General features: G+C 38.2%; 1 protein-coding gene across 1 annotated transcript in view; it reads left to right on the forward strand.

Annotated features, from left to right (window-relative positions):
• Window positions 1-26,654, forward strand: part of DEUP1 (deuterosome assembly protein 1) — a 74,142-nt gene that overhangs the window by 22,764 nt on the left and 24,724 nt on the right. Inside the window, 8 exon segments of the mRNA XM_026651682.1 lie at window positions 4,616-4,750; window positions 6,750-6,863; window positions 9,786-9,998; window positions 15,818-15,963; window positions 16,637-16,742; window positions 18,450-18,647; window positions 19,404-19,490; window positions 21,871-22,070. Of these exon segments, the coding sequence (XP_026507467.1) occupies window positions 4,616-4,750; window positions 6,750-6,863; window positions 9,786-9,998; window positions 15,818-15,963; window positions 16,637-16,742; window positions 18,450-18,647; window positions 19,404-19,490; window positions 21,871-22,070 (1,199 nt within the window).

A 26,654-nucleotide genomic window follows, 5' to 3' on the forward strand; every position in this document is an offset into this window, starting at 1 on the left:
TACCTTGTTGTGTACAATGGATTGCATATGTGCACAATCATGTAGGAGGAGGAACAGTTATTTACCTGTACAGTAACTGTTGTTCTTCAAGATGTATTGTGCACATATACATTCTTCAATCCTCCTGCCTTCCCCACTATTTCGGATATTAGATAGGCAGTGGTGTGAAGGAACAGAGAGGGAAGCTGCGGTCACACCCCTTTTATGCCATCACTCTGAGCACGAGGAGAGCAAATGCTGCCTGTTGTGCTGCCTGGTGATAATGCTAGCAAAAGTCTTTGGCTCAACTGCATTGGGCGCACTTACACTTACAGTGAAATATATATGTGCACAACACATCTCGAAGAACAATAGTTACTGTACCAGTAAGTAACTATTTTTTTAGCACTAGTTGTGGGGTGGATTTTGTTACAATTAAATAATCCATAAATTACATCAGATCTAAATCCTGCCTTACATTATCATATTTCCTGTTATCGCTGTAGTATCTTGTATGGCTTGCCATCATCTCAAGTTAAACATTTTTTCTCCAAATGCTCTCCACTGCCATCATTTTCTGTTTCTGCTAACAACTTCACCATCTTCTCTGTTACTGAGACTCACAACTTGGCGGTCATAGATTTATAGATTCCAAGGCCAGAAGGGACCATTGTGACTGTGTAGTATGACCTCCTATATAAAATAGGCCATAGAACTTCCTCATAATAATAAATAAGAAATAATAATAATTAATGAATAATGAATAATTAATGTAATCTTTCATGACAATTGTGCCCTTGAGCGTATTTCTTTCTTCTGCAAATCCAAGCCATGAGCAAATCCTACCTGTTCCCTTCATAATATTTTTAAAAAATCTGACCATTCCTATCCATCTTAACAACAGTCAGATTATTTGTTTACACTCTGAACATCTTCAACACCAACTAGCATAATTTCTTTCTCTCTGGTCTTGGGTCCCAGCTTGCCAAAATTTTCTTTGTTATCCAGCACTCAGACCATTTCAACCCCTCTTTGAATCTCTTCATTGATTTCTTATTGCTCTACATGTATGAAGTGCAAACTTCTTGTTCTGGCTTGTAAAGCCCTACATCACTCTCTCCTGACTTCAATTGCCACCTGCCCCCTTTGCTTTCTGCGACTTCCTTTGTTCTGCCAGACATGCCAGTCTTAATGCCCCCTTCATTACATTCTCCTTCTTCTGCTTCTTTGCCTTCTTTCATGCCTCTCTTTGCGTGGGACATCCTTCAAATTCTTATTCACTAAGCTACCACTCACTCTTTCCTCATTCAGATCCCTCCTAAAAGCGCAATTCTGTCCTGAAGAAGATGAGTATTATGTTACACTAATAAAATAATACCAACAGGATCTTATAAAGTGGGCAAGGCAAAACGCCACATTTATTGTAAATACAGAGCGAGAGAGAAAAATTAGGATATGCAATTCAATATTATTTCACTACCATTCCTTATTCATTCACACATTCATTCATACAAGTTCTGCAGAGTTGGTATAATTACCAGCTTAGAGGTTGCTCATGGCAGAGTACTGGCCAGGTAGTCTACACATGAGGGTGGAGCTGAGTCCTTGTCAGATGCGCATCCGATGCTCCTGGAGGGTGGTTGCAGAACCGGACTCAAAATTTTCAGTCTTTAGAGTCTGTTCTTATAGGATTTTGTCCTTATACAAGTCTATGGGAATTGCTTCATTCTGCTGATGTTTGTTTGAGGTGATTTTCAAACAGCAAGTGGCACATCCCTGATGACTGAATCTCTGAGTGTTATCTTCAAAAAAAGAACAGGAGTACTTGTGGCACCTTAGAGACTAACAAATTTATTAGAGCATAAGCTTTCGTGGGCTACAGCCCACTTCTTCGGATGCATATAGGAAGGAACATATATTGAGGAGATATATATACACACACATACAGAGAGCATGAACAGGTGGGAGTTGTCTTACCAACTCTGAGAGGCCAATTAAGTAAGTGAAAAAAAACGTTTGAAGTGATAATCAAGATAGCCCAGTACAGACAGTTTGATAAGAAGTGTGAGAATACTTACAAGGGGAGATAGATTCAATGTTTGTAATGGCTCAGCCATTCCCAGTCCTTATTCAATCCTAAGTTGATCGTATCTAGTTTCTGTTTTTGAAGTTTTTCTGTTGTAAGATAGCCACCCGCAGGTCTGTCATTGAATGACCAGACAGGTTAAAGTGTTCTCCCACTGGTTTTTGAGTATTATGATTCCTGATGTCAGATTTTTGTCCATTAATTCTTTTGTGTAGAGACTGTCCGGTTTGGCCAATGTACATGGCAGAGGGGCACTGCTGGCACATGATGGCATATATCACATTGGCAGATGTGCAGGTGAACGAGCCCCTGATGGTATGACTGATGTGATTAGGTCCTATGATGATGTCACTTGAATAGATATGTGGACAGAGTTGGCATCGGGCTTTGTTACAAGGATAGGTTCCTGGGTCAGTGTTTTTGTTCAGTGATGTGTGGTTGCTGGTGAGTATTTGCTTTAGGTTGGGGGTGGCTGAGCCATTACAAACATTGAATCTATCTCCCCTTGTAAGTATTCTCACACTTCTTATCAAACTGTCTGTACTGGGCTATCTTGATTATCACTTCAAAAGTTTTTTTTCACTTACTTAATTGGCCTCTCAGAGTTGGTAAGACAACTCCCACCTGTTCATGCTCTCTGTATGTGTGTGTATATATATCTCCTCAATATATGTTCCATCCTATATGCATCTGAAGAAGTGGGCTGTAGCCCACGAAAGCTTATGCTCTAATAAATTTGTTAGTCTCTAAGGTGCCACAAGTACTCCTGTTCTTTTTGCGGATACAGACTAACACGGCTGCTACTCTGAAACCTAAGTGTTATCTTGTTCTCGGAGTCTTCAGCCCTCCATCCGGGGGGGAGGGCACTTGGGTGGATTCCAGCCTGCCCTCCAGGGGTCATCCGGTTATCTCTAGTCTGCGCATTCTTCAGGCAATCGAGACTGAAGTTGTAATTCCTAGGCTGGCACTTCCCTGACCATTCATTCTTTCTCTAAATCAAGCATCCATTCACATACATCCTCTATTTTAACATGCATTTATCACTTATTACTTTACTATTTCTTAACTTCTAGCAACTCTCAGGATGTTGCAAATCTACTTAAACTTTAACATATATAGCAAACAAGTTAAAAGCTGTGTTCTGTTTTGAAAACAATTACAGTTGTTTTTGAGAACAGACTTTCTGTTTTAGGATGTGTTAACACAATTAGCAGTTTGGCCTTGCATGTTTTTCACAGAGAGGGAGAGACACAGAAATGGAAAAGCAAGAGGCCTAAACTGTGGGGAATTCAATTGAATTCAATCTTACCCCTTGTCTCTCTTGGCCTCAAACTTGTTATACACATACGCTTTATGGTTCTAATACAGAAATTTCCTGATATGGTCCAACAATAAAGCCTCCCTACCCCAGATGTATCAGTTTATACACATGCCTAAACTAAGTAGCCACATGATCTGATTAGTGTAATCCTTTTCCGACCTCATTTCTTCCACTCCCCTCGTTTGTTTACTGCCCTCACTTGTGTGTCATACCTAAACCTACACTGTGAATTCTTCAGGGTTGAGACATGGGGCCTAGCATACTTTTGAGTGCTGAAAAATAATATATCATAATAATATAGGGTGTTAATCTTGAGGCCCTGCTAATTAAGATTAACATTAATTTAGGGCTAAAATTCAGTGGAATGTAAACACAAAACTCTGGTGGCTGAGGGACTGGCAGCTACTAGACTTCCAGATTATTTGGAGAAGTGTCCATGGTAAAAATTGTAAAATATTGGCAAATGTGGTGACAATGGCCATTTTAAGTATGGCCCAGTTCCTTTCACCTCAAACCCTCTGAGAATCCTCCTGCTACTGCCTGATTCCCTCCCTCTACCCTGTCACCAGTGTCTTCTGCTGCTTAGCTTACCTTCTTCCGTCTTGTACCCAGCACCTGAGTTGTTCTTTGTCCTCCTGTTGTCTACCTCCCTGTTCTTTCCATGGCTCCAGAGCCATCCCTTCATTATAGGTATCAGTATGCAGAGTTATATTTGGTATTATTTGGTACCTGATGATCCCAAGGTAATGAAACCACCATATCCCTAATATATCAACAGTTTTTATGTTAAAATTAAGCATTTAAATACCTTAAACTGCTAAACGTCTTCATGAATAAATGGATATAAACCAGTTAATCCCTTATTCTGGTTACTGAAGTACTTTTAAAAATTGTCAACACAAGATGGCACTAAACAAATGTAAAACAGTACAAGAATTGATTTTACATGGTTAAAAACAAAAGTGCCATACAAAATTTCAACAGAAAAAAACAACTGTGAAGTAAATCTGTGTTTAACTGGGCAGTTAATAAACACTCAGGGTTATATGAAAGCTTAGTCTTGTTCGTCTTTAATCATTTAGTTTTAATAACTGGTGCTTTGTTACAGAGATTCACTAATTAGAATGTTTAAGCTTCACTGCATTTACCAATTATGACTTAAAGAAAAGATTATCTGAGATAGAAGAGTGTCACATATTCTTAATATTCATATCTCCTTTCATTTTTAGTTTTGTAAACTGACACAAAGCTATGAAAAACTACAGTTACACCAGATAAAACAAGATAGGGTTCACGGTAAAGAAATATTTGCAGAAAATCTGGAAACTCCATTTGAACTGCGCAATTTAAACCAGAAATTGGAAGTAAGTATATTTTGCTGTTATAGTAGACCTAGTATATCTTCAGGATTCATACTTGGTTTACAGTTTCAGGCTGTAAATCCCATAAGCATGTACTGTGTTCTGTATACAATATGGAAAGAACTGTGTGTTGACAGTGTTTTCTGTTCTTCAAAGGCATTAATTTTATTAATACTGTTTTTAGTCCTGTTAATATAGATCAGCCAGCTCATAAATTTAAATTTGAAAGAAACAGTTACTCCGTCCCTGATCTCTGAGGGACATATTATTCAATAAGGGAATGGTTCAGAAGAATTTTTGCATTCAGGGGGATGTTCTAGGCTTTTCATGTTATGGTCACTATTAATTAGTTTTAATAGATTTCAAGACTAGAAGGGACCATTTTGATTATCTAGTCTGACTTCTTGCATAACACAGAGCATAGGATTAACTCCTCCCACCTACAGAGGATTGTTCCTGCCTGATAGGGCATATCACCAGCCCTCCAATAGAGGTGTGGCTATCTCTTCCACGTGGAAAAGCCCACACCATTATAAAATCTGTCAAGCCTTGGAGCCCACCAGAGTGGCTAACAGTTGTTACTACTAGAGTAATGCATGGTTTATGCATCCACCTAGGGCTAAATATATATCTTCCATGACACTCTCAGAACCTGCTAATGTGAGAATGACCTTATCCAAGGTTTGAACATGAATACAATGAAACACAGTGCTACCAGTTGGTAAATTATGCAGTATGAAAAATGAATGCTTGGAATGTGTTCAGCAGAGTCTAGTTTTAAGAAAATAATAACTGTATTGAAAATCTACTGAAGCTCAGCAATACTTTACTAGTTTCTTGAACCTGCAGTCCTCACTTTGTAGTCGGATGAATATGCATTGTATCTGATGTTGTGAAGAAATAAAAGCTGTTTATATTTGCTTATAATTCCGAAACAGACAGTAGTAAAAGTATAGAAAAATTATGGATCAATCAGCTTCATAGGGCATATATGCAGCAAACAGAATCTGACTATTCAAAATTCATAATTACACTGAGATAGGAAAACTGCACAAATTTATCTGGGTCTCTGGAACCTACATTTCCATTTGGAAAAATGAAGTTCCTAGTCTGGGTTTTAAAGATATTTTTTGCGGAGGGGGGAGGAGGGTTGTGTGTAAATCAATGCATTGTTACTTTGATTCTTTATCCAAAACTGAAAAAGCAACAATCTCCAGTAGCTATGGAGTACTACTGATTATTTTATTGGGTATAATCTTCAAAGTCTAGTTATGAATATTTAAATTCTAATACCTTTAAACACCTAACTAAAATACACTCAGCTCCATTACAGAAATATGAAAATAATAGAAATTGCTAATCAGGTTTGGGATTAAATTCTGTGGACTCAAGGCAGGAATTCCTCCTACCCCTTAAAAAACCGCACAAAAACCATTACCAGAATGAGCAGCAAAAGAGGGCAAGAGAGGAAATGTTTCCCCCTTAGCTGCCCTCCCACTTTCTTAAGAAAAAATATAGTTCTGCACTGAAATTGTTCATCTGAACACCAAGAGCCTGACTTACTGCTGCATTATTCTAATTTGTACTGGTGTAACTCCATTGAAATCAGAAGAATTACACTGTATAAAACTGGAGTAACACATGGTGAATCAGGCCTCTAAGGTCTACAACAACTGAAGATATATGAAACTTTAAAAATGTTTCTAACATTTTACTTCAGTTATTGTGGATATTATTCAGCGTGCTCAGAATAACAACTTTTTCAACTGCTGGAATTTTCTCCTGTTGCAAGAAAATGAAAAACTTTTTTTTGCATTTCCTGACTTCTTTTCTTTCCACAGATTTGATTGTCCCTCATTATTAATAATAAATATATATTAATTACACAAGTGACTTTTCTTAGAACTATAAAAAAATCTGAGTGTTCATTATTAAGAGTGCACTAGTGCAACTTGGAGAAAAATGATTTCAAGGCTTAGTGACCTTGTGTTGCTTTTTTCAGGAATTTAAAGCAAAATCAAGAGAATGGGATCAGAAGGAGACACTATATCAAAACCATCTCATTTCTTTAGATGCTCAACAAAAATTATTGTCTGAGAAGTGTAATTTATTTCAGGTATAGTTCCTACCTTCCTGCTTTAGAAAAATATTAATTGAACCATGAGCTCAGCTAAAGAGCTGTTTTAACTAACAATAAAATGTTTCTAAAACACTTGTTTGCAATGGTGTTGTAGCGGTGTTGGTCTCAGGGTATTACAGAGACAAGGTAGGTAAGGTAATCTTTTGTTGGACTAATTTCTGTTAGTGAAAAAGGTCCTACACACGCCTATCACAACATGCAGTATATCTCATCCAGTGCACTAAGTGCCCTAATAACAACTATGTGGGTGAAATGAGATTGTTTTCTCAAATTAACTCACACAGAAAAATGATAAAAGACAAAAGCACCATATTGCCCCTGGGTGAACACTTTTCAGAAAACAATCACTCCATATCTGACCTCTCAGTCCTCATCCTCAAAGGAATCCTCGTCACTTTAAAAAGATTCATAACTTTGTTAGACACTAAAAATCATGGACTCAATAAAGACACTGGATATATGGCTCATTACAACAATCTATAACCCACTAACCTCTTTCGTTCAATGACTGCAGAGATGTTAACTGCCCACTTCACCTTGAATGGTCTCTTACATGTTAACTCTTTATGCTAAACAATCTATTCCACCTTGTATTTAGCTGTGACCTTCTGAGTAACTTTCCCAGACCTAAAGAAGGGCTCTGTGTAAGCTCAAAAGCTTGTCTCTATCACCAACAGAGATTGGTCCAATAAAAGATATTACCTCACTCATCTTGTCTTTCTAAAACACTGCTAAATTTACCGTGACTCTAAAGAAGAATTAATATGCACAAATTGCTGTAAATCCAGGGGAATCCTCTCTGAAACAACTAATACTTGATACTTGGAGTAATTTTCATTTAAGTTTTTCTTGTATATTGTGAATACGTACCAAGTGAGTATTACAAATATTTGGAATAGATAAATATGGAAAAATAATGTATACTCAGTTTTCCTTTAAAAAAGCATGATGCATATAGGGTCTTGCTCAGGTTCTTGTCTAGGTGGCATCTCTTCTATGCTATTTATTAATATACAGTTCATTAGGATGATCTGTACTGCAAGAAGACTTGCAAAGTAAGTAGTGCAAATTATTAGTGTTCATTCAATAATTGTCTATATTGATCCCCATTCATGAGAACAGTGCGACCCCAGAATTCAAGCTCAAGAATCTTCTAGAAAGTAATGTTTGATGTATCCACTCATCCTTCTTTCCTTGCACTGATTTCTGGGATTGTAACAGTTGAAGTGGCTTGACACACTTTCCAGTCCTCTTGACCACCAATGGTTCAGCAAGTTGTCCTCTGTGCTTTCCTCATTGGCTTTGAGGGTTACTGTTTTGTTTATATAGTTACTTGGTCAGTCAATTTTTAATTTTTTAATCTACTTTAGCACAAAGGGTAGATTTTTTGGAGTCTTAATAGATTATACAACTATAAAAGCCTTCTTGCCTAAAGATAGGTTCCATGCCATCCAGGAGATAGGCTCCAGGCTATCAGTCTTCCGGAGAAGCCTGGCTGGGGCCAAGATCTGGGGTGGACTGTTCCCTGTCAGGGCCTCCCTGAGAGAAGGGAATAGTTTATATTTCTTTGCATTTATTTTGAACTTTGGGTACCCTGGGAGGGGTGGAACTGCTATGTGACCTAACTGGAGGGCTAAATCACCTGGAAGGTATTGAAAGCTGGATAGATCAGCTGAAGGCCCTGAGAGAAACAGAGGCCGAATCACTGCCATAAGAAGGCATGCTGGCATTGAATATGGCCACAGACAGATAGGTGCCTAAATACTTTTGTTGATCTAGCACTTCGTGTAATATGAGGCTAAAACCTTGGGTCAGTTTACCTCAGCTTAGACGGGTGTTGAGCCACCAAAAGATATCAGAACACACAAAATAGGACTTAAGACAATCTATAGCATGCCTTTTCACTGCCTCCATCAATGAAATATGCTACTTGTAGCTCTGTACATTTTTTTATGCAGCATTACTCTTTCAAGTGAGCTCTAGACCTGATGCCCAATTTGAAGGAGCAGTCCTGCTGTCATTTTTCAGCTAATTCAGACCCATCTTCTGAATAGTTACTGCTGCTTGTTAATCTTCCAGGAGTGGGGATCCACATGGTCAATTCTTGAAACAGTGAAAGTGGTTACCATAGTAACTGATTTTCCAAGGTGACTGTGGATCCATAAACACTGCCCACCTTCCCCAACTTTCAGTTGAAGGATTCCCTAATTAGTAAAAGGGACTACAGGATGGTTGGAGGCCAATCCCATTATACTCTAAGCTCAGATCCCTGTGTAATAGTACTTTCTAGAAGATTCTGAAGGTACAATTATTCCCCAGCTGAGTGGATCCATGTGGGCAATCATCTCAGAGAAGCACAGTTACTATGTAACTAACTGGGTTTTTTATATATGGATTGTGTGGTGTTAGCTTAAAAGTGAAAGGCAAATTTCTGCCTTCAAATGCACATACACAACTCTTATTGAAGTCAATGTATTGGAGGGCAAAATTGCCCTCAACTAATTATTTTTCTGTAGATATGTGGTCCAAATATATCATTACATTCACATTAGTATTTACTCACATTATTGTCTATATCTTTCCCTTCTAGGGAAATAAGCACAAGAAGGGAAAACTCTTTGAGAAATTCTGCAAACTTAAATTTTCAGAGTTTCGACTACATTCTTCCACTGAGGGCAAGGGATTTGAGGCCCAATAAAGACAAGAGTGGAACATCCCTTGTCCTTTGGAGAAGCAGCAAGGAAATCCTCCAGCGTGCACAAGCCTCTCTGTGGTGCTCTATCCAACTCCCATTGTAGTTAATGAAAAGACCGCTATTGATTTTATTGGTAATGGTCTGGACCAAAGGGAGGAAATATAGTTTTTGAATTTCACTGAAATTATTTCCTTGTTCTATAGAAACAGACGCGGAATTATCAATTCCAAATCAGCAATAAGAACCAGAAACAGGAAGACGTAGCTACCTCCAGCCAATCCAAAATTGAGAGGGATGAGTTCATTATTGAAAAATTAAAGTCAACTGTGAATGAAATAGCAATAAACAGGAATAAGTTACAAGAGGAAAATCTAAAACTACAACAGGAACTAACAGTGTACCAAACACAGTGCCAGGTAATGACTAGTAATGGTATTTCTTCTCTATAAGTACAGTTGAATAAAGCTAAAGGAATTAATGTTGAAGCATTAATTATTGAGGAATACATTTTCAAAATTCCTTTGGAACACTTGTATGGAGGATGATTATGTAAAGTACATTCATTCTTTACAAAACCCATAATGTGCTTCCAGATGTGCCATCTTTTGAATGACACACAAGAGAAAACAAAAATGTTTTTGATATGCAGTACTGTCATTTATTTTATTCTTGTCTATGTTTTATTCCTCACACTTTACACCTCACACTTCACCAAAGAAACCCAGCTTCATTCACTGTATCTTGTGTATCAATGGCTTTCATGAATGTTGTTTGTCTGGCTTACGTGGAGTAGTACACAAGATGCTATGAAATTGTATCTAAGTATCTAGAAAAAATGTATGGTAATATATTTTGTTATAGGCAGATCTGGTAGCGCAACCTGGTATTAGGGTTGCCCACCACCCTTGAAGCCTGTCGAAGTTGCGGTAGCCTGTCCCCTGGTTTTGTGGGATTCAGTGCTGTCCAGAATCTCTGCAGTGCTATATATTGCAGCCCCATCTGCGATATACCCTTCTTTCCCTCAGCTTGCCTTCCATGCCAGAACTTGGGAAGACAGTCTTACTGGTATCTTTTTTAGTTCTTCTTTGACTAGGGTCTCTATGGGTGCTCCAGTTCGGTGTGATTTTCGGTAGCAGTGCCAGCTATGTAGGGCTGTGTGGGCAAACTGCCTTCAGTTCCTTCTCAATCACCTAGGCCTCAGACAGAGTATTTAGCATGCCCACGTTAGAGCTGGTCAAGCTTGCCTCTGACTTTCAGTTAGTTATAGTGTTTTGTTTAATTTAATGTAGTATTTAGTATTTATTTTCTTTATTCTTGAGAGTTTTTACTTATTTCCCTGATCATCCTCTCACCCTCTCCTCCTGGGACGTCTCACTCCATTTGAGTAGATATGCCAGAATCATTGGAACTCAAGCATGTGTGACATTTATGCAAATTATTTGCAAATGTCTAATTAAGTCATTTGCATGTATGCAAATTATTTGTATATACACATACATTTCTGCTTAACATCTAAGCATCACAAAACTTGGCAACTGTGGCAGGAGGGTGGGTGCCTGAAAGGTGTATTGGAGCTGCCTTGGTGGGGAGGTAAGCTGCAGCCGGTGGATTTGTGGGATGGTCTGGGAGTTTAATGGGTGGAGGTGGCTGAGAGATGCTGGGCCATATCTGAGATTTATGGGGCTGTTTGGACAGAAGATGGGGTAACTGTGGTATTGTAAGGGAGGCTGGATAAAGCTATGTTTGTAGGAGTACCCAAGAGGGAGAAGACGGGGGTAAAGTCATTGCATGAGGGAAGATGGGTGGTAGCTTAGGGAAGATATGTTTGTGAGAGTGTCCAGGAAGATAGTATGGGAGGTGTCTGGGAGGAAGAAGGAAAGAGCTGGCGAGGGTATCCTGGGAAAGTTGGGATGAACCGAGTGGGGTGGTGAAGGGTTGGGGGAGAGCTGGGTCCTATTGGGAATGAGGGAGAGAGGAAGCATGGATGAGGGGGACTGGCTGGTTACTATGGTGGGTTGCCTGGGGCTTGTATTGGGCCCCCCTCACCTTCTGTCCTTTCCACCATTGATTGCCTGCTCCTTCTGGCTGCTTTTTCCCCCACTGGGATCCAACAGGGGAGCAGTGAGCCAGAGGCCAATTGGCTGCCTGCTCAGGAAGAGCCACAGCAGCCAAGAAAGAGATCTTAGAGTCATTGTGGTAGTTCTCTGAAAACATCCATTCAGTGTGCAGTGGCAGTCAAAAAAGCTAACAATGTTAGGAACAATTAGGAAAGGAATAGATAATAAGACAGTAAATATCATAATGCCACTATATAAATCCATGGTATGCTCAATCTTGAATACTGCATGTAATGCTGGTTGCCCATCTCAAAAAAAGATATATTAAAATTGGAAAAGGAACAGAGAAGAACAATAAATATGAGTAAGGGTTTGGGACAGCTTCCATATGAGGAGAAATTAAAAAGACTGGGACTAAAGGGGGATATAATAGAGATCTATAAAATCATGAATGGTGTGGAGAAAGTGAATGAGGAAGTCTTATTTATACACCTTCACAAAACATAAGAACTAGGGTCCCCCAATGAAATCAATAGGTAGCAGGTTTAAAATAAACAAAAGGAAGTACTTCTTCACACAATGCACAATCAATCCGTGGAACTAATTGCCAGGGATGTTGTGAAGGCCAAGAGTATAACTGGGTTCAAAAAAGGATTAGATAAGTTAATGAGGATGGGTCCATCAAAGGCTATTAGTCAAGATGGTCAGGGATGCAACCCCATGCTCTAGGTGTCCCTAAGACTCTGACTGTCAGATTTTGGGACTGGATGACAGGGGATGGATCACTTGATAATTGCCCTGTTCTGTTCATTCTCTTCGAAGCACCTAGCATTGGCCACTGTTGGAAGTCAGGATACTGGGCTGGATGGACCATTGGTCTGACCCAACATGCCTATTCGTATGTTCTTTAACAACCATAAGCCATGATTAAAGGTCATTCCTGCAGCTTGTTGAACTCAGTCTGGGCTGTGGTCTGGAAATATTTGAGGTGTGGCCTGTATGTGTGTGTGACACTTGGCAGGTCTGCATAGTTCAGGTGGTGGTAGTGAATTCACTAGTAGTAATGAATTTACATGACAACTCAGTCACACACATCTAACAAAGAAGCTGAACAGGTACAGGGTAGAGTTGGCTGGAAATTTTGGAAAATACTAATTTGTCAAAACTGACACTTTTTGCAGGAAAGTGTTGGTTTTGACTAATTAGTTGATTAAGAAGAGTTCAGAAAAAAAAAGTTTTGAAATTGTCTAAATGTTTCTTTTGATATTTTCAGCACAAAAAAAATCCAGTTTTCCAGTTTGAAATGTCTTTTTGGGTTGGAAATTTAAGCTAATTAGAATAAAAAACATTTTGAAATTATCAAAACAAAATGTCTAGTTAAGGCACATAGTGGACAAATGAAGCACTGTTTGTGAGAAAAACTGCTGGCTTGCTGAAGGTTTAAACATAGCTGCATTCTGGGTTCTTTGAATTATAAACCTTGCTACTGCTTTTATTATTTAATATCCATTCCTGCTCAATTCCAAAGCAGGAGTTATATGATTATAAATATAGTAATAAGAATTTCCTGGGTTTGTGTCCACTCACTATCGCCTCACAAGGAGCTGACAGATTCCTGGAATCCAAATCTTTCCTGCCTCTTTGGAAGCAATGGCAGTGTTATACAGGGAATGTAGCTGAAAAGCATGCAGGATCCAGCAGCCAAACTAGAAGGCCTTGCAGAATTTCTGGTATTTATAGTAAATGCTTGACAATACATTCATACATTTAAAATCAATCCTTAAAAGAATCAAACTCTAAGGTAGCCATGAGTAAGTCCTTGTAGCCTCTATTAAGAGTTTATTAAATTTAATTTTTACTTGGAAATGCTCAGAGATGCACTTCGGTGTTTAACTAAAGCTTTTAACCCTTTAAACAAAGGGCCAGCCCAGTGGTGGAGTTGTAGCACAATACTTGAAATGCTAGAGATCCTATACACAATTAAAGCTTGGTCCACCCCTCTCAAGCCAACAAAGGCTGTGAGAATTTAGTCAGTATGCCCAACTCCTGCAGGAGAGAGAGAGTGCTTCACATCACTCTTCAGCAACCCTTTCAGGCAAAGAAAACCACAGTCCTCTTTGGTTAGAAGAAAAGTCACTCTAATCTGAGACGCCCCTTCTGGGGGAATAAACCCTTTGAAGGGACTCACTTGCAATAGCTGTTCTGGATTCACTCTTCTGAGATGTAAATTTCCGTGATCATTTTTGAAGCTTTAAAAGCTTTCTTTTCACTTTTAAATGTATTGAAATAAAACAAAGAAGTGATGAAAAACACTAACATTTTCTTAGCATACTATCTTAAAGGCAAAGTCTACCACCATTGGAACATTCTTGTTTCTTTTATCCACTACTTGTTTTTTTTGCCATTGCTCAAAAGTTATGTTTTCAAATTATATGCTCATATTTTAGTTTAATTGTGCTGGTTATAATGAGGGCTTATACATAGATATTATTTCAAGGATAATACTGTTGCCCTTTTTGACCCAAGCAGCTAGTCGAGTTTGGGGCCCTATGGGTGTTCCAGTTGGGAGTAAAAATTGGTGTTAAGTATTTCTTTGATGCAGTTTTGTGTATTTACAAAGAATGTACAAAGTCCTGTGATCTCTGAATGCAGAAGGAATCAAATAGCAGGAAACAGCTTCTTTTGCTTACAGTACCAAGAGCACTCTTATCAGCCTGCACTCTCTGACCCAAAAGTCTCTCCCCAGGTTTCTTCCAGGATCAGCCACCATGCTCCTTTAGGCTGTCTTTTTCTTGTCTGTTCTCAGCTTATTAGTGTAATTACACACATACACACACACATGCTTGCTCACTTCTGGGCAGATTCACACTCCTTTTGCCTTACGTGGGGCTTCTGCTTACAGTCAGGGTGAGTTCACACCTATCAGTCTCAATCCCATAACAAGCTTTCACCAAGCTCATAACAATATGATGTTTACATGTCAGTTGTTTGTCACATTTTTAATTCCAAGAAATGAAAGGTGAAGTAGGATCAACACTAGAGAAGTCCTAGGGCAAAGCTCAATAGTGATGGTTTGAAAGCTTGTATAGTTGATGCTATAAATAAACTGTCATCTCTGACTAGATGCAGATAGCTTTGGAGATGAATGAGTGCATGTTTTAGCTAGATAGATTCTACTTCAAAGTGGCCTCTGCATGTTCCCACATGTGGAATCTAGTCACATACACTGCAAGCTTCTGGAAGCTTTTAGAGAGTGTCTGTTGGAGCCATTCACCTCCACCTAATCTTCTCCTTATTCAGGATTCCCAGGATATAAAATGTTAGACCTCAATGTTAGGAAAATATAAAATACCACTAAATGGTGCCACTGAATCCTGCATCATAGAGTGTGATCTAGAACAGTAGTTCTCAACCCAGGGTCCGTGGTCCCCTGGGGGGCCATGAGCAGGTTTCAGGGGGTCCACCAAAATAAACTGGGCTTCAGCCCTAGGTGGTGGGGCTCAGGGAGGGAGCGCCACCTCTTCCCCCTGTCACCTCATTGGGCCACCCAGCCTGCAGGTCAGCACCAACAACAAGTTTCACACTAAGTAAAAAAAAATAATATTCAGTTTTTTATTTTTGTACGTATATTATCCTTTTCTTTTTATATTATATATGTATATGTGTGTGTTTAGCTGTATAATTATCAATTTAATACAGCTTTTACTATACTGGATATGCAGAAAAAACAGTTGTGGCACAGGTGGGTCGTGAAGTTTTTATAGCATGTTGGGGGGGCTCAGAAAGAAAAAGGTTGAGAACCCATGGTCTAGATAGAACACACTGAAGCAAACTGAGACTGTTTTGGAAAACTTAAATAAAATGAGAAGTTACCATAACACTGCAGAAGGTTTCCTAGGAATATGTCAGAGATAAACGCATCTTAGCAATGCATGACCTAAAGAACTTTTTTTTGAGTGACATTTCTGGAGAGAGAGACTGACTGTTGAAAACCTTACAAAAGCAATGCCTACTCCAAAATAGGAACTGGCCTCAGAATAAAAGCAATTTTTCAAATAAAAATTGCTTCTTAAATTCATATTAAATATGTAATATAAAGTATATGTCAGAATATTTATGCTACAAGACCATGGAATTTAAAGCCACTACTGAGTCATTTTAATCATTTATTTATTTAGAACGTGGAGGCAGGACTTTCAGAGATGAGAAATGAGCTGCAGTCACGTGATGCCCTCTGGAGAGGGATGGAAGCGGAATTCCAGCAGTTGCGTAAAGAATTATTCAAAATTGGAGAATGTAAGAACATCCAAGAAAATCAAATGAAGTATGTATTTGAAAGACATCATTTACATTGTAAAGAATTTGTGAGCTAAATAATGTTTTTCTTCCTTTTGGTTTATATTTTTTTTTAAAAGATATTGTAGATTAGAAAATCAAATTCATGTTTGAATTAATATTTTAGTAATTTTATCTTATGAGATTGTAATCAATAGCTACACACTCAGTTAAACAGTTTTCATGATGCCTAATTGTTTAAAAAATATATTTTATATGGCTTTATATGCTCATTTGATTAAAGGAACACCTTTCCTTTGGTCTAGGTACTCTAACACAGTTTTAAAAAATGCATTGATTAAAAAAACAAGACTCTCTAACACCCTCTACCCCCTGACAACAATTTGTATGATTTTTACAGCTAGGCTAGTAAACGTGTGTTTTGCTGTAGCCATGTGGCATTATATGGCATATGGGTTCACAAGTGATTTCAGGATTCTTACAGCAGACAGGTGGTCCATGGATCTACCAAGCTCCACCCTGGTTTAGGTGACCAAATCTCCTGCCTTTTCCATAAGAGGGCAGCCCTTCCCTGATTGAATGGTGAGGCAAAAACTCCGTCAGCTGTGGCTCATGGCATTGTCTGCCCACTTCATGGGTTTTTCTCATGCAGGGAACAATTTGACCCTCAATATTTACTATTAATGCTTTTTTATTTAAAGGCTTCAGTCAGCCTATGCACAATGTATTCAGGAACTAGAAAACAAAAAAGCAGAGCTATTACATTTGGAACAACACCAGGAAAGTCAGCAAAAAGAGCTAAAAAAGGTATTTCACATTTGTAAATATTTTGAAATCTTAGTTGTAATAGAATTGGGTTTTTTTTAAGTATTAAGGCAAAATCATGACCTTGCTTATACGAATGCACTAAAGTGCATAAGAGAATAGCTGCATTTTCACAGGTAAGAAGGAAGCGTATGTGTGTACTGTGTTCCCAGAAGGAATAGGACAGCTGTACACTCAACACCACTGTGCACTGAGCAAATACCAGAACTGGGCGAAACATGCAAATAGAGGCAGAGACCCATGTCAAAGGGGCACAGTCATGGAAATAACTCCTACACAGACCATTTGGTCTGAGACATAAGCTGCACTGGCTGAACAGCTGGAGCAAGTTACCATGGGCACCTTGGAATACAATGCACATAACACAGCTCAGTGCAGGGCTTCTTTGGTTGAACTGTGTGCCATACTGCTCGTACGGGACCCTGGTGAGGTCAGTATAGCAGTGGCATGAGGTGACATATGGCTTGGCGGGTCTCTATACCAAATGTGGCTGTGTTACTCTCTCTGGTGTGTAGGGGATGCCCAGCCCTTTCTTCCCACATACAGCTTATACTATTGACCAGGGATGGGAGCAGCAGCATCTGCAATTGGGAGCAGCCTACGTGGTTGCTGTAGCAGATTTATAGTGACTTTGACATGAGATCATGATATATCCCTTAGATGTTTATATCTAAATTTAATTGCTCTAAAATGTTTATATTTTTGTAATAAAATGAAAATATCAACTATTGATCATGTCATTATTATGGGAAACTAATTAAAACAAATTCAGATGTAGTTTGGCTGGTTTTTGTTCTTGCTTCTAAGTAGTATGAGAATCTTCTGGTGTTGCATTATTTGTTACTGGCAGAAGGATTATGAGACCCACAATCTCTTTATAGAAACTCTGGAGTGCCAGACAGAGGAAGGTTTTGCAGAAAATATTACCTTAAATGTTATGTATTATAGCAGCAGTAGCTGTCATAAAGTGACTTTGGTGGCAAATTTTTATTCTGTAATAGCTAATACTAATAAGAGCTCTGTTCCATAATACTGTATAAGCTCTTTATTTCTGTGATTATTTCTCATAAAGAGCTTCTGTGGATTCATTTTGAGTGAAATGAGTACTTTTAAAACAGCCTAAATTAATTTAGAGGTAAGGTAAATACGTCTTAGTAAGTAACACCTTTCAATAGATTTAACATAAGAACATAAGAATGGCCGTACTGGGTCAGACCAAAGGTCCATCCAGCCCAGTATCCTGTCTACTGACAGTGGCCAATGCCAGGTGGGAGTGAACCTAATAGGTAATGATCAAGTGATCTCTCTCCTGCCATCCATCACCACCCTCTGACAAACAGAGGCTAGGGACACCAGGGATACCTTTTGTCTTAAGATATAATTATTAAAATTAATATTTTTACAAATCCTATGCTTGTTTTTTGTTGTTGTGAATTTAAATATTACTACCACCTTTGACACCACGTAAATAGACAAATGATCTAAAGAATAAATTATGGATTGTGAAAAGATGCTGAATAAAGAAAAAAGTTAATTGCATTGAATTATAAAGACATTTTATTTTAAAATTGCCTTAAAATCACTGATACGGTTAGAAGAATAGGGGAGGAAAAAATCACTAGTAGGTAATAAGTGATGTAATCTTATATACTGCATAAACATTGTCTTTTGGGAACATATTTGCTACAGATAAGGGACCATCTTTATCACGAGGAGCAGTCTCATAGCTCTGAGCAGGAAAGAATGAGGACAGAAATCTCTGACCTGACAGAAGAGCTTCATCAGAAGGAGATCACTATAGCAACTATCATGGAGAAAGCTACTCTTCTGGAAAGAAAGTTAAAAATGGAGTTAGAGATAAAAGAAAAATTGTTAGCAAAACAACAGGTATGCAAGCAAGCAAAAAAAAAAAAAAAAAAAAAACTAGGTCATTCTCCAGCTCATTACTGATACATTATCTAATAAAAAAAAAAATTTACATCTTGTGCTTTTGTTTTCATTGGCCTGCTATTATATTTAAGCTTTATGAAATAATACAAAAATAGAGCCAAAATGGTGCCAGAACAATAAAGGACCAGTAAACGTCAATTGTGCAACATCTAACTTTAACATATGATCCATTTTGATCATCAGTACTGTAGTTACATTTAAGCACATAGAAGATCTTGAAAAATTCTAGGTTGGTTTTATTATACCTACTGTATCATTAAAATTGTTCATTAGATTAGCCAGAAACTTTGTGTAATTTTGACCACTCTTTTTAACTATTGATTAAAGAATGTTTATGAAATTTTTTAGAGAAGTCTGTCAATTGTAAAGCTCGATTGTTAATCTTGCAGTATTGTAAATCATTGTAAACTTCAGTTTTAAAAACAAATAAGCTCCATCCTTTACTCACATATTTGAAAACATCTGGGTAGCAGAAACACAACTTACCCAAACCCTTGAAATTTAGAGGTGCTAATTTCTACTTTTGTAGGGAAATTAATGCTTCTTCTATTCAAGAAAAGCTTTCACTATATTAGTGTCATGATTCTTTATGAATGTTTTGAGTAAAGTATAAAATTAAACTTACACAGAACTATACTGAATATTTTGTAGCTAATATTGTTAAGTTCAACTAAGAATTTAATTTTTCCTCAGATGTCAGAGATGATGTATGAAGCTATCAGATCGGAAAACACACATTTGAAGAAGATGATAGAAAATCTGCAGTCTAGAAGATACATGGTAATTTTTGTAGCTGTGAAATATACAAAGCAGTTATTTATGTTTGTTGTTGTAATGATCTCGGGGTTCATTAAATAACAAATCAGTGAATGAGAAAGGAATAAGACTTTAATAAAAGAAACTGGAGATCTTCTGCACACAGCCATGCAGTGTTCCCAACCTTGGCCTCTAGGGACAATCTCCAAATTCCTACACTAATTATGTTGTCTCTTATGAGGGAACATCTCCAAATCACAATCTTTCATAAATATTGTGACAGTTTGCCCCTCTTTGGTGCCCCCTGTTGTGCTGAGATACCATTGAGCCTGCCTGTTATGCCAGCCTGGGCACCCTTTGTACCTGTCTTGCTGAGCCAAGCTAGTAAGCTTCCTTCAGCACATGGGGTTATGTTATAAAAAAGAAATAAGTATATTGACTACAAAAGGTGAATTTTAAGTGAATATAAGAGATAACAGACAGAACAAAGCAGATTACTGAGCAAATAAACCAAAGCACGCAAGCTAAGCTCAATATACTTAAGAAACAGCTTAAAAAATGTAATTTCTTACCCTCAATGTTATTTTAGGCAGGTTGCAAAGATTCTGTGGTTCAGGATTCCAGTTATATTTCCTTTCAGACTGGACCCCGTCTCAGTCTGGACTCTCCCCCTGCCTCCCCTTCAGGTGGCTTTAGTGGTCTTTCTTCTTGGGCAGACAGGCCATGGAGAGGAGTCTCGTTTGCCTTCCTCCCCGCCCTTAAATAGGATTTACATAAGGTAGGAATCCTTTGTTTCCCAAACTTGACCCCCCCACTTCCCTTCCAGTAGAAAGTTACAAGAAGTCCCTGGTAATGTTTAGTATCAGGTAACAAGACCACCTGACCTAGTAGTGTCACAGTTATGTCCAAACACCTCCCAGGAGGGAGAGAGATTAGTATCTTCATGGTTTTGTTGTTCCTTCCTGATGGCTCATCAAATTTGATGACCTGTCGTCTGGTGGGTGTCTTCCCAATACACACTCAGTTGTAACTGTTACATACTCCACATTCCTAACTTTAGATACAGAAATGATACATGCATACAAATTGGATAATCACATTCAGTAAATTATAACCTTTCCAATGATATCTTACAAGATCCATCTTGCATAAAGTACATCTCCGTTATGTCATATCCATAACATAAGCATAACATTTCCAAAAATTCTAAGGCATTCTAATTCAGCTTAATAGAGGAGCTTCCCAACCATTATAAATATAAATATGTAGGTGCCTATATTGTTTCCATTGACACACTTATTTTAAACATTTATCAGTGAAATCTATAGACCATTTTCCCCTTTAAGAACCAGATGAATGTATTCATTAGTAGAAAACAAATATTATTTGCAACTTTAATTACTAAAATTATGACCTGCTTATTTTGAAGTATTTCCTTCATGGATTTTCATTTGTGTTACATAAGAGCCCAATTATTTGATGTACTAAGCACCTCCAGTAGAATTCAGAGCTTCCTCATTGTCTGTGGAAGTTAATGGGGGTTGAAGATGCTCAGAACTATGAAGAAGGTGCTCAGCATTTTGCAGATTTTAGCCTTTAACACGTTAGCCCTTTTGCACCTTTCCAATTCTTCTAACCCCAAAAATCTAAAAAGAGCTTCTTTTTTGTACTAGTTGTAATTTTGGTTGAATCAATGAGCTTTTGGACCTGCAAACTAAATAATTTTACAGTAGCTTTTATAATAACAGTATTGCAAAGTGACCTCTGAGGGTAGTGTTGGAACTGGATTTCAATCTCTAAACTCAGTTACCATTTTTTTTCTATTGCATCTTTTTGAACTCCAGGGAAGCCTGTTTATTTATAAACAAATGTCTAAGAAGATTTCTCCAGGTTTTTTATCAATAGTCTGCCATGTCTTTCTAGATGTTTTGCCTTTCACACCCATGTATTGCTACTATATATAGCGTTCAAACGAATAGTCTGATAATGCCTTTGTGTATTTTTTCTTATTATTCTTATTAGTGGAAATATTACTTGAGGAGGCAATATAGTTAAATCAACTGCAAGCTTTGGCAGCTAAGGATTACTTTCATGGCTTAGTTTTTCAAGGAGAGTAATTCAAATAAACCGAACAAATTTAGTACTCTACTGCCTTGAATGCATTGTTTGTGGAAAAATTCTAATTTAATTTCATTGTGTTTCAAAGGCTATTATTCCCATTAATGTCGTTCTTTTTTTCTAGAGGCACTTCTACTGGTGTATCATTTACTATGAATGCTGTGTGATTACATATGGTAACTAAGTATTTAGCAAAGAGTGTTGCCTTGTGTTTCATGTTAAAAATATTAATTCTAGTTACAGTGAAAAAATGCCCATTTAATGATGATTTTATTTTCTTCCACAGACTATAGATTTATCTAACACAGAACATGAGAATTACACAGCTTCCATTCATGAACTTGAGTGTGAGAATGAAAGGTTACGAAATAATCTTGGTAAATTGCAGAGTGATTCAGAAACATCAATATTGGCTACTCTGGATAGATATGGAGAAACAAAGCACACTAAGCAAACCCAATTAGAAATGCAAGAAAAGGAAGAGAGGTAAAATTTAAGTTGCAAAGATACATTAATTTTTCCGTAAGCGTCTTTTAAAAAAGTCAAATCCTCAAGTTCCTACTCCGTTTTTGTTCATTTAAAACTCCCACTACCTCAATAGACATTTAGTTCAATTAGTAAGCAAGTATGGCTGCAGAATTTGGCCAGAATTCAAATTATTAAAACATCTGTTTATTATTTATAGATTATTTTTGTGCTGTTTCTTCTCAAATCAATAAAAATTTTGAAAATAAAGTACATTGGCACCTGATACTGGAGACCCATGGAAGCCAAAGGGAATCTGCAAGTGTTTAATATTGCAGAATTGTACCCAATGGATATAAACCCTGGTTTCTGAGTTGCAGGCAATATTACAATATAATAACATCAGAAATCTGGTATAATACATTTAGCAATAAATCAGGACTATAATTATAATTTTAGGGTTGATATCTGCTCTTATACAAAAACTTCTCATTTTTGTTTGTCCACTGGTTATGGTGCAGGAACTCGTGTGTGTGCTAGGGTGCCTAACTGAAGAGAACAGAGGCAATTTTCAAGACAATTTAGGACTATATCTAATTTTCATATACATTTATATGAATTTTATTATCAAAATATACACAACCATAATTTGTGTGGTACCTCAATCTTCCTTGATAATATACTAATAGAAATATTTTTGTTTGTTCTGAGCAATAAAAATTGGCAGTTTATCAGCTTTGTCTTCACCCTGCAGTCACAGAGATAAGTTAGTCAGGAACACATTTTTATGACTCCAGGGGATACATTTGAATCTCTGACACTAACCTGTGCATCTTATGTTGTTCAAATATGGGGGGAAATATGGTTTCATTTACTTATTTAGATGTGTATACACACTAAAAAAGAGCAAATATCCATTTGTTATGGGCACCCAGAACATAACTGAAATTTATATTTATCTATCTATAAAAATACTGAAACATATCTAAAGTACAGCAGTACAATTCAGTATGGCCCACTACCAGCAAATCAAGGAATTCAAAAGCTTAAATCCCCCTCCAACAATTCCCCACTCTGACATTTCCTCTCCTAATTTTGAATTCCTGTGAAAAAATGAGCTTTTCAGAATACCCTGAACATCATCAAGTCCAGGCACTTTGGGCCAACACTTTTCATCCCAAACTGTTTTCCCAACAAAAAAACAAAAATATACATGTAGTGCTGGAGTGGCCATTTACTTAGCACCCCCTTATGACCAGGGATTGCTTTACAAGAACTCTCCCTATTAGCCCCCTCTTGCAAGCCCCTTTAAGTACTACACACTGTCTTAGTTGTGGCTTACAGCACCCCTTTCTGGGTCTGGTTTAATATCAAATAAAGTTCACACAATCCTCACAGTCTTTACTCACAATGAGTCCCACACATAATGTCCATAACCGTAATTTAACAGTTCATAATTAGCTCCGGTTCTTGAGCCACACCCAAAGCTCTTCCTCTGTAAATCTGCTCCACCCAAAGCCAATAATCCTGTCTGGCTGGAGCTCACTCGTTTGGCCCTGGCTTCCCTCTGCATCAGTGTCTCCCTTCATCTGAGACAGAATGCAATCTATATATTGCCCTCCTCCAGAGAGCTCCTCCTGATTGGCTGGAGGAAAGGAGACCCCTGTCCCATCATACATTACAGAGCTCCTGATCCTAGGCCCTTAAAGGAACTGTGTTCAAGGGTTTTTCCCACCTCATGCAACTCCTAGTTCTGCAGGACCACTTCCTCTGTTCCACTATCATTTTCTGGGCCCATTTTCCATTCCAACACCTGACACCAGGTCTTCTGGCCCCCGTATTCTTAAAGGGCTAGTATGCCCCATTATAATAAAGGAATCACATCACCATTAAAATAAAATGTGGCCATCATTAGGATGACAGAGTGGCAGCCAAAGGACAGCTACAACATATTATTTTGCACAACAGTGAACATAGTTGAAAATGCACCAAGGGAAAATCTTTTCTCTTAGAGAGTACCATGGGATTATTATTACTTATCATTTATGTAATGCTTCTGCCAGGTGCCATCGACAGCACCGGCTTGACAAAGCCCTGGCTGGGATGATTTAGTTGGGAATTGGTCCTGCTTTGAGCAGGGGGTTGGACTAGATGACCTCCTGAGGTCCCTTCCAACCCTGAGATTCTATGATTCTATGAAGGGCTCTGTTCCATATCTAGGGGTTTCTCTTAACATTACAAAACCAAATTGTCTCGGGCCTCCATTCAGAAATCTGGGAAAACTAAACACCACCCCTGGGTGCCTCTAAGAGGCAATGTTTCCCCACTTGCAAGCACTGAGTCTGTGGATAAGAAAAGAAAACTTTATTAAGAGCAGAGGGATACACGGCATTAACTTGGGAAAGCACCACAACAACAACTCAGAAGTAAGTAAACAATAAGTAATTAATTAAAGCACCCTCCCCACAGGATCTTGGGCAGCAATCCTTTGCCTCAGTTTCCCATCTTGTGATATGAAAGTCCAATGGATGAATATCCCTTAAACACACCACTTCCTTTTCCCCTCCACTGGACCCCAATGATGGTTTGTTGTCTGAGGTTAGTGAAGTGCCACAGTCCAGGGGTGAATTCAGGTGGGACAACCTCCCAGCCCACCGTTGAGGGTTGGCAGAGTGATGCTACTGACTCTGCTCACCGCTGTTGCTGCCAACTCTGTCGCTACTTGCAGTCATTGCCTCCTCTTGCTTCTCGCCAGCATTGCAGTCACTGGCACTGTTTGCCACTGTCACTCCACCAGTCCATTTGTAATTTCAGCTCTTAGTGATTTCACAGGGTAGCAGGCAACCTCACTGGTACTGCCTCCTAAGCATTATATTTTGTCACAATACTGGCCACACCACAAGGTCTAAGGTTCAGGGCCTATCCCAGCTTATCAGAAACTTCAGCTCTAGCAGTCACATAGAAGAAACAAGGACTCACAACTGAATCGGATCAGCTCTGTCTAAACACTGGAGAAGGAAGGTCAAATGGCTTTAGTACCCTTTAAACAAGTCCACACAACCAGATAAAAACTCCTGTCCACAGCCATCTCTTTCACTTGGATTTGGCATCACTACCACTCACTTAGCGAGTGAATTTAGGGTGATCCTCCTCAATTAAGGCATATTAAATATAGTTCTACTGCTCTTTACTTATACAATAAGGATAATGACATTACATTACCCCTGCATCCAAGACTAAAGTGAATTTTAGCCAGACCAGCCAAAACTGATCACTTGGCAGAGCAGGCTGGTCTGCTGATCACCTAAGCAAAGTAAGTGTGTCTTTGAAAATAAGGTCTGCTCCTGAAGTCTTTCTCCCCAGTTCATCAATTAATGGCAGGGGAGAGCTCATTCAGACAACTACGTTTAAATTGTGATAGCACCTAGGAGCCCCAGTCATGACTATGCCCCCCTTGTGTTAGGCACTGTACAAACACTGAACAAAAATATGGTCCTTGCCCCAAAGAGTTTACAATCTAAAGATCTTCAATGACAGACAGACCAGACAAGAGCACAGTTTTTAAGGATTCAGCAGAAAAACACACAAATTAAACTCTATAAAACTCAGTTTATGCTTATCAGATGGTTTAAAAGCTGTATTTATATTCCTTGAATTTTAGTCTTAGTGAGTCTAGTTTTTTCTAAATTGAAGCTTAGGGGAAAGTTGTGGCTTTCAGTCTCTGGAATGCTGTGGTATTGGAGCACGTTGTGTGTTTTAGAAGGAAGCATGATAACTATGGTGGTCATAATGCCTCTGGGGGCATTGGAGGAGCCTGATGAGGAAAGATGTGGTCTCCTCTGCCTATATTTTTATATTGACATCAATGAGACTACTCACATACTTAAAGTTAAGCAAATGCTTAAATGCTTTGCTGGATTGAGGCCAGAGTATATAGTGCCATGTGGGATCATAATGAGGAAGTATATTCTTTGTGCAGGTAATGATGTACTTTGTTGAATCCATTACCATAATTTGTAAGAGGAGTCTTTTTATGCCTTTTAAATAGTAACAGTTGAATGTAACAGTTGAATTACACAGTTTGTGTACTTCTAGCAAGCAGCACAGACTAAATAGGTGAGGTGCTTTTTCCCCACCAAAAAGCAGCATTTAGCATAAACTGAGATTAACACCACACAGCTAATTATAACCCAAAGAACCAAGAAGAAAGAAACAATCAATTACCATTGCTGATTTTGTTAGGAGAGTCAAAATCCTACTCACTCTATACAAACAGTCCAATGTCTACACAATCATAAACTCTTACTGGGGAAGTTAAGTGTCTGTATGTTGCAAAGTTCATTCATTGATTAAATCCTCAGATCCATATTATTTTACTATCTTTTCACTTTCTCTGTAACTTTTCTCGTGATGAAGTAACAGCATAGTCTGAAAATATCATATTTTTGAGTCTGTATGTGACTCATCTCTGCCGAATGGAAACTATTGTGTTGTTTCCGTGTTCTGTAAAGGGCTGTTTGTATTGGTAGCCTTTTCTTCAACTGTGTGGCTCAAATCACGGCAGCAAGATCTGAAGTGAATGACTAGTAAACATATGAAGCTTGT

The sequence above is a fragment of the Terrapene carolina genome, unplaced genomic scaffold (assembly GCF_002925995.2).
Source record: "Terrapene carolina triunguis isolate 2854851 unplaced genomic scaffold, T_m_triunguis-2.0 Scaffold97, whole genome shotgun sequence".
In the NCBI taxonomy this organism is placed as follows: domain Eukaryota; kingdom Metazoa; phylum Chordata; order Testudines; family Emydidae; genus Terrapene; species Terrapene triunguis.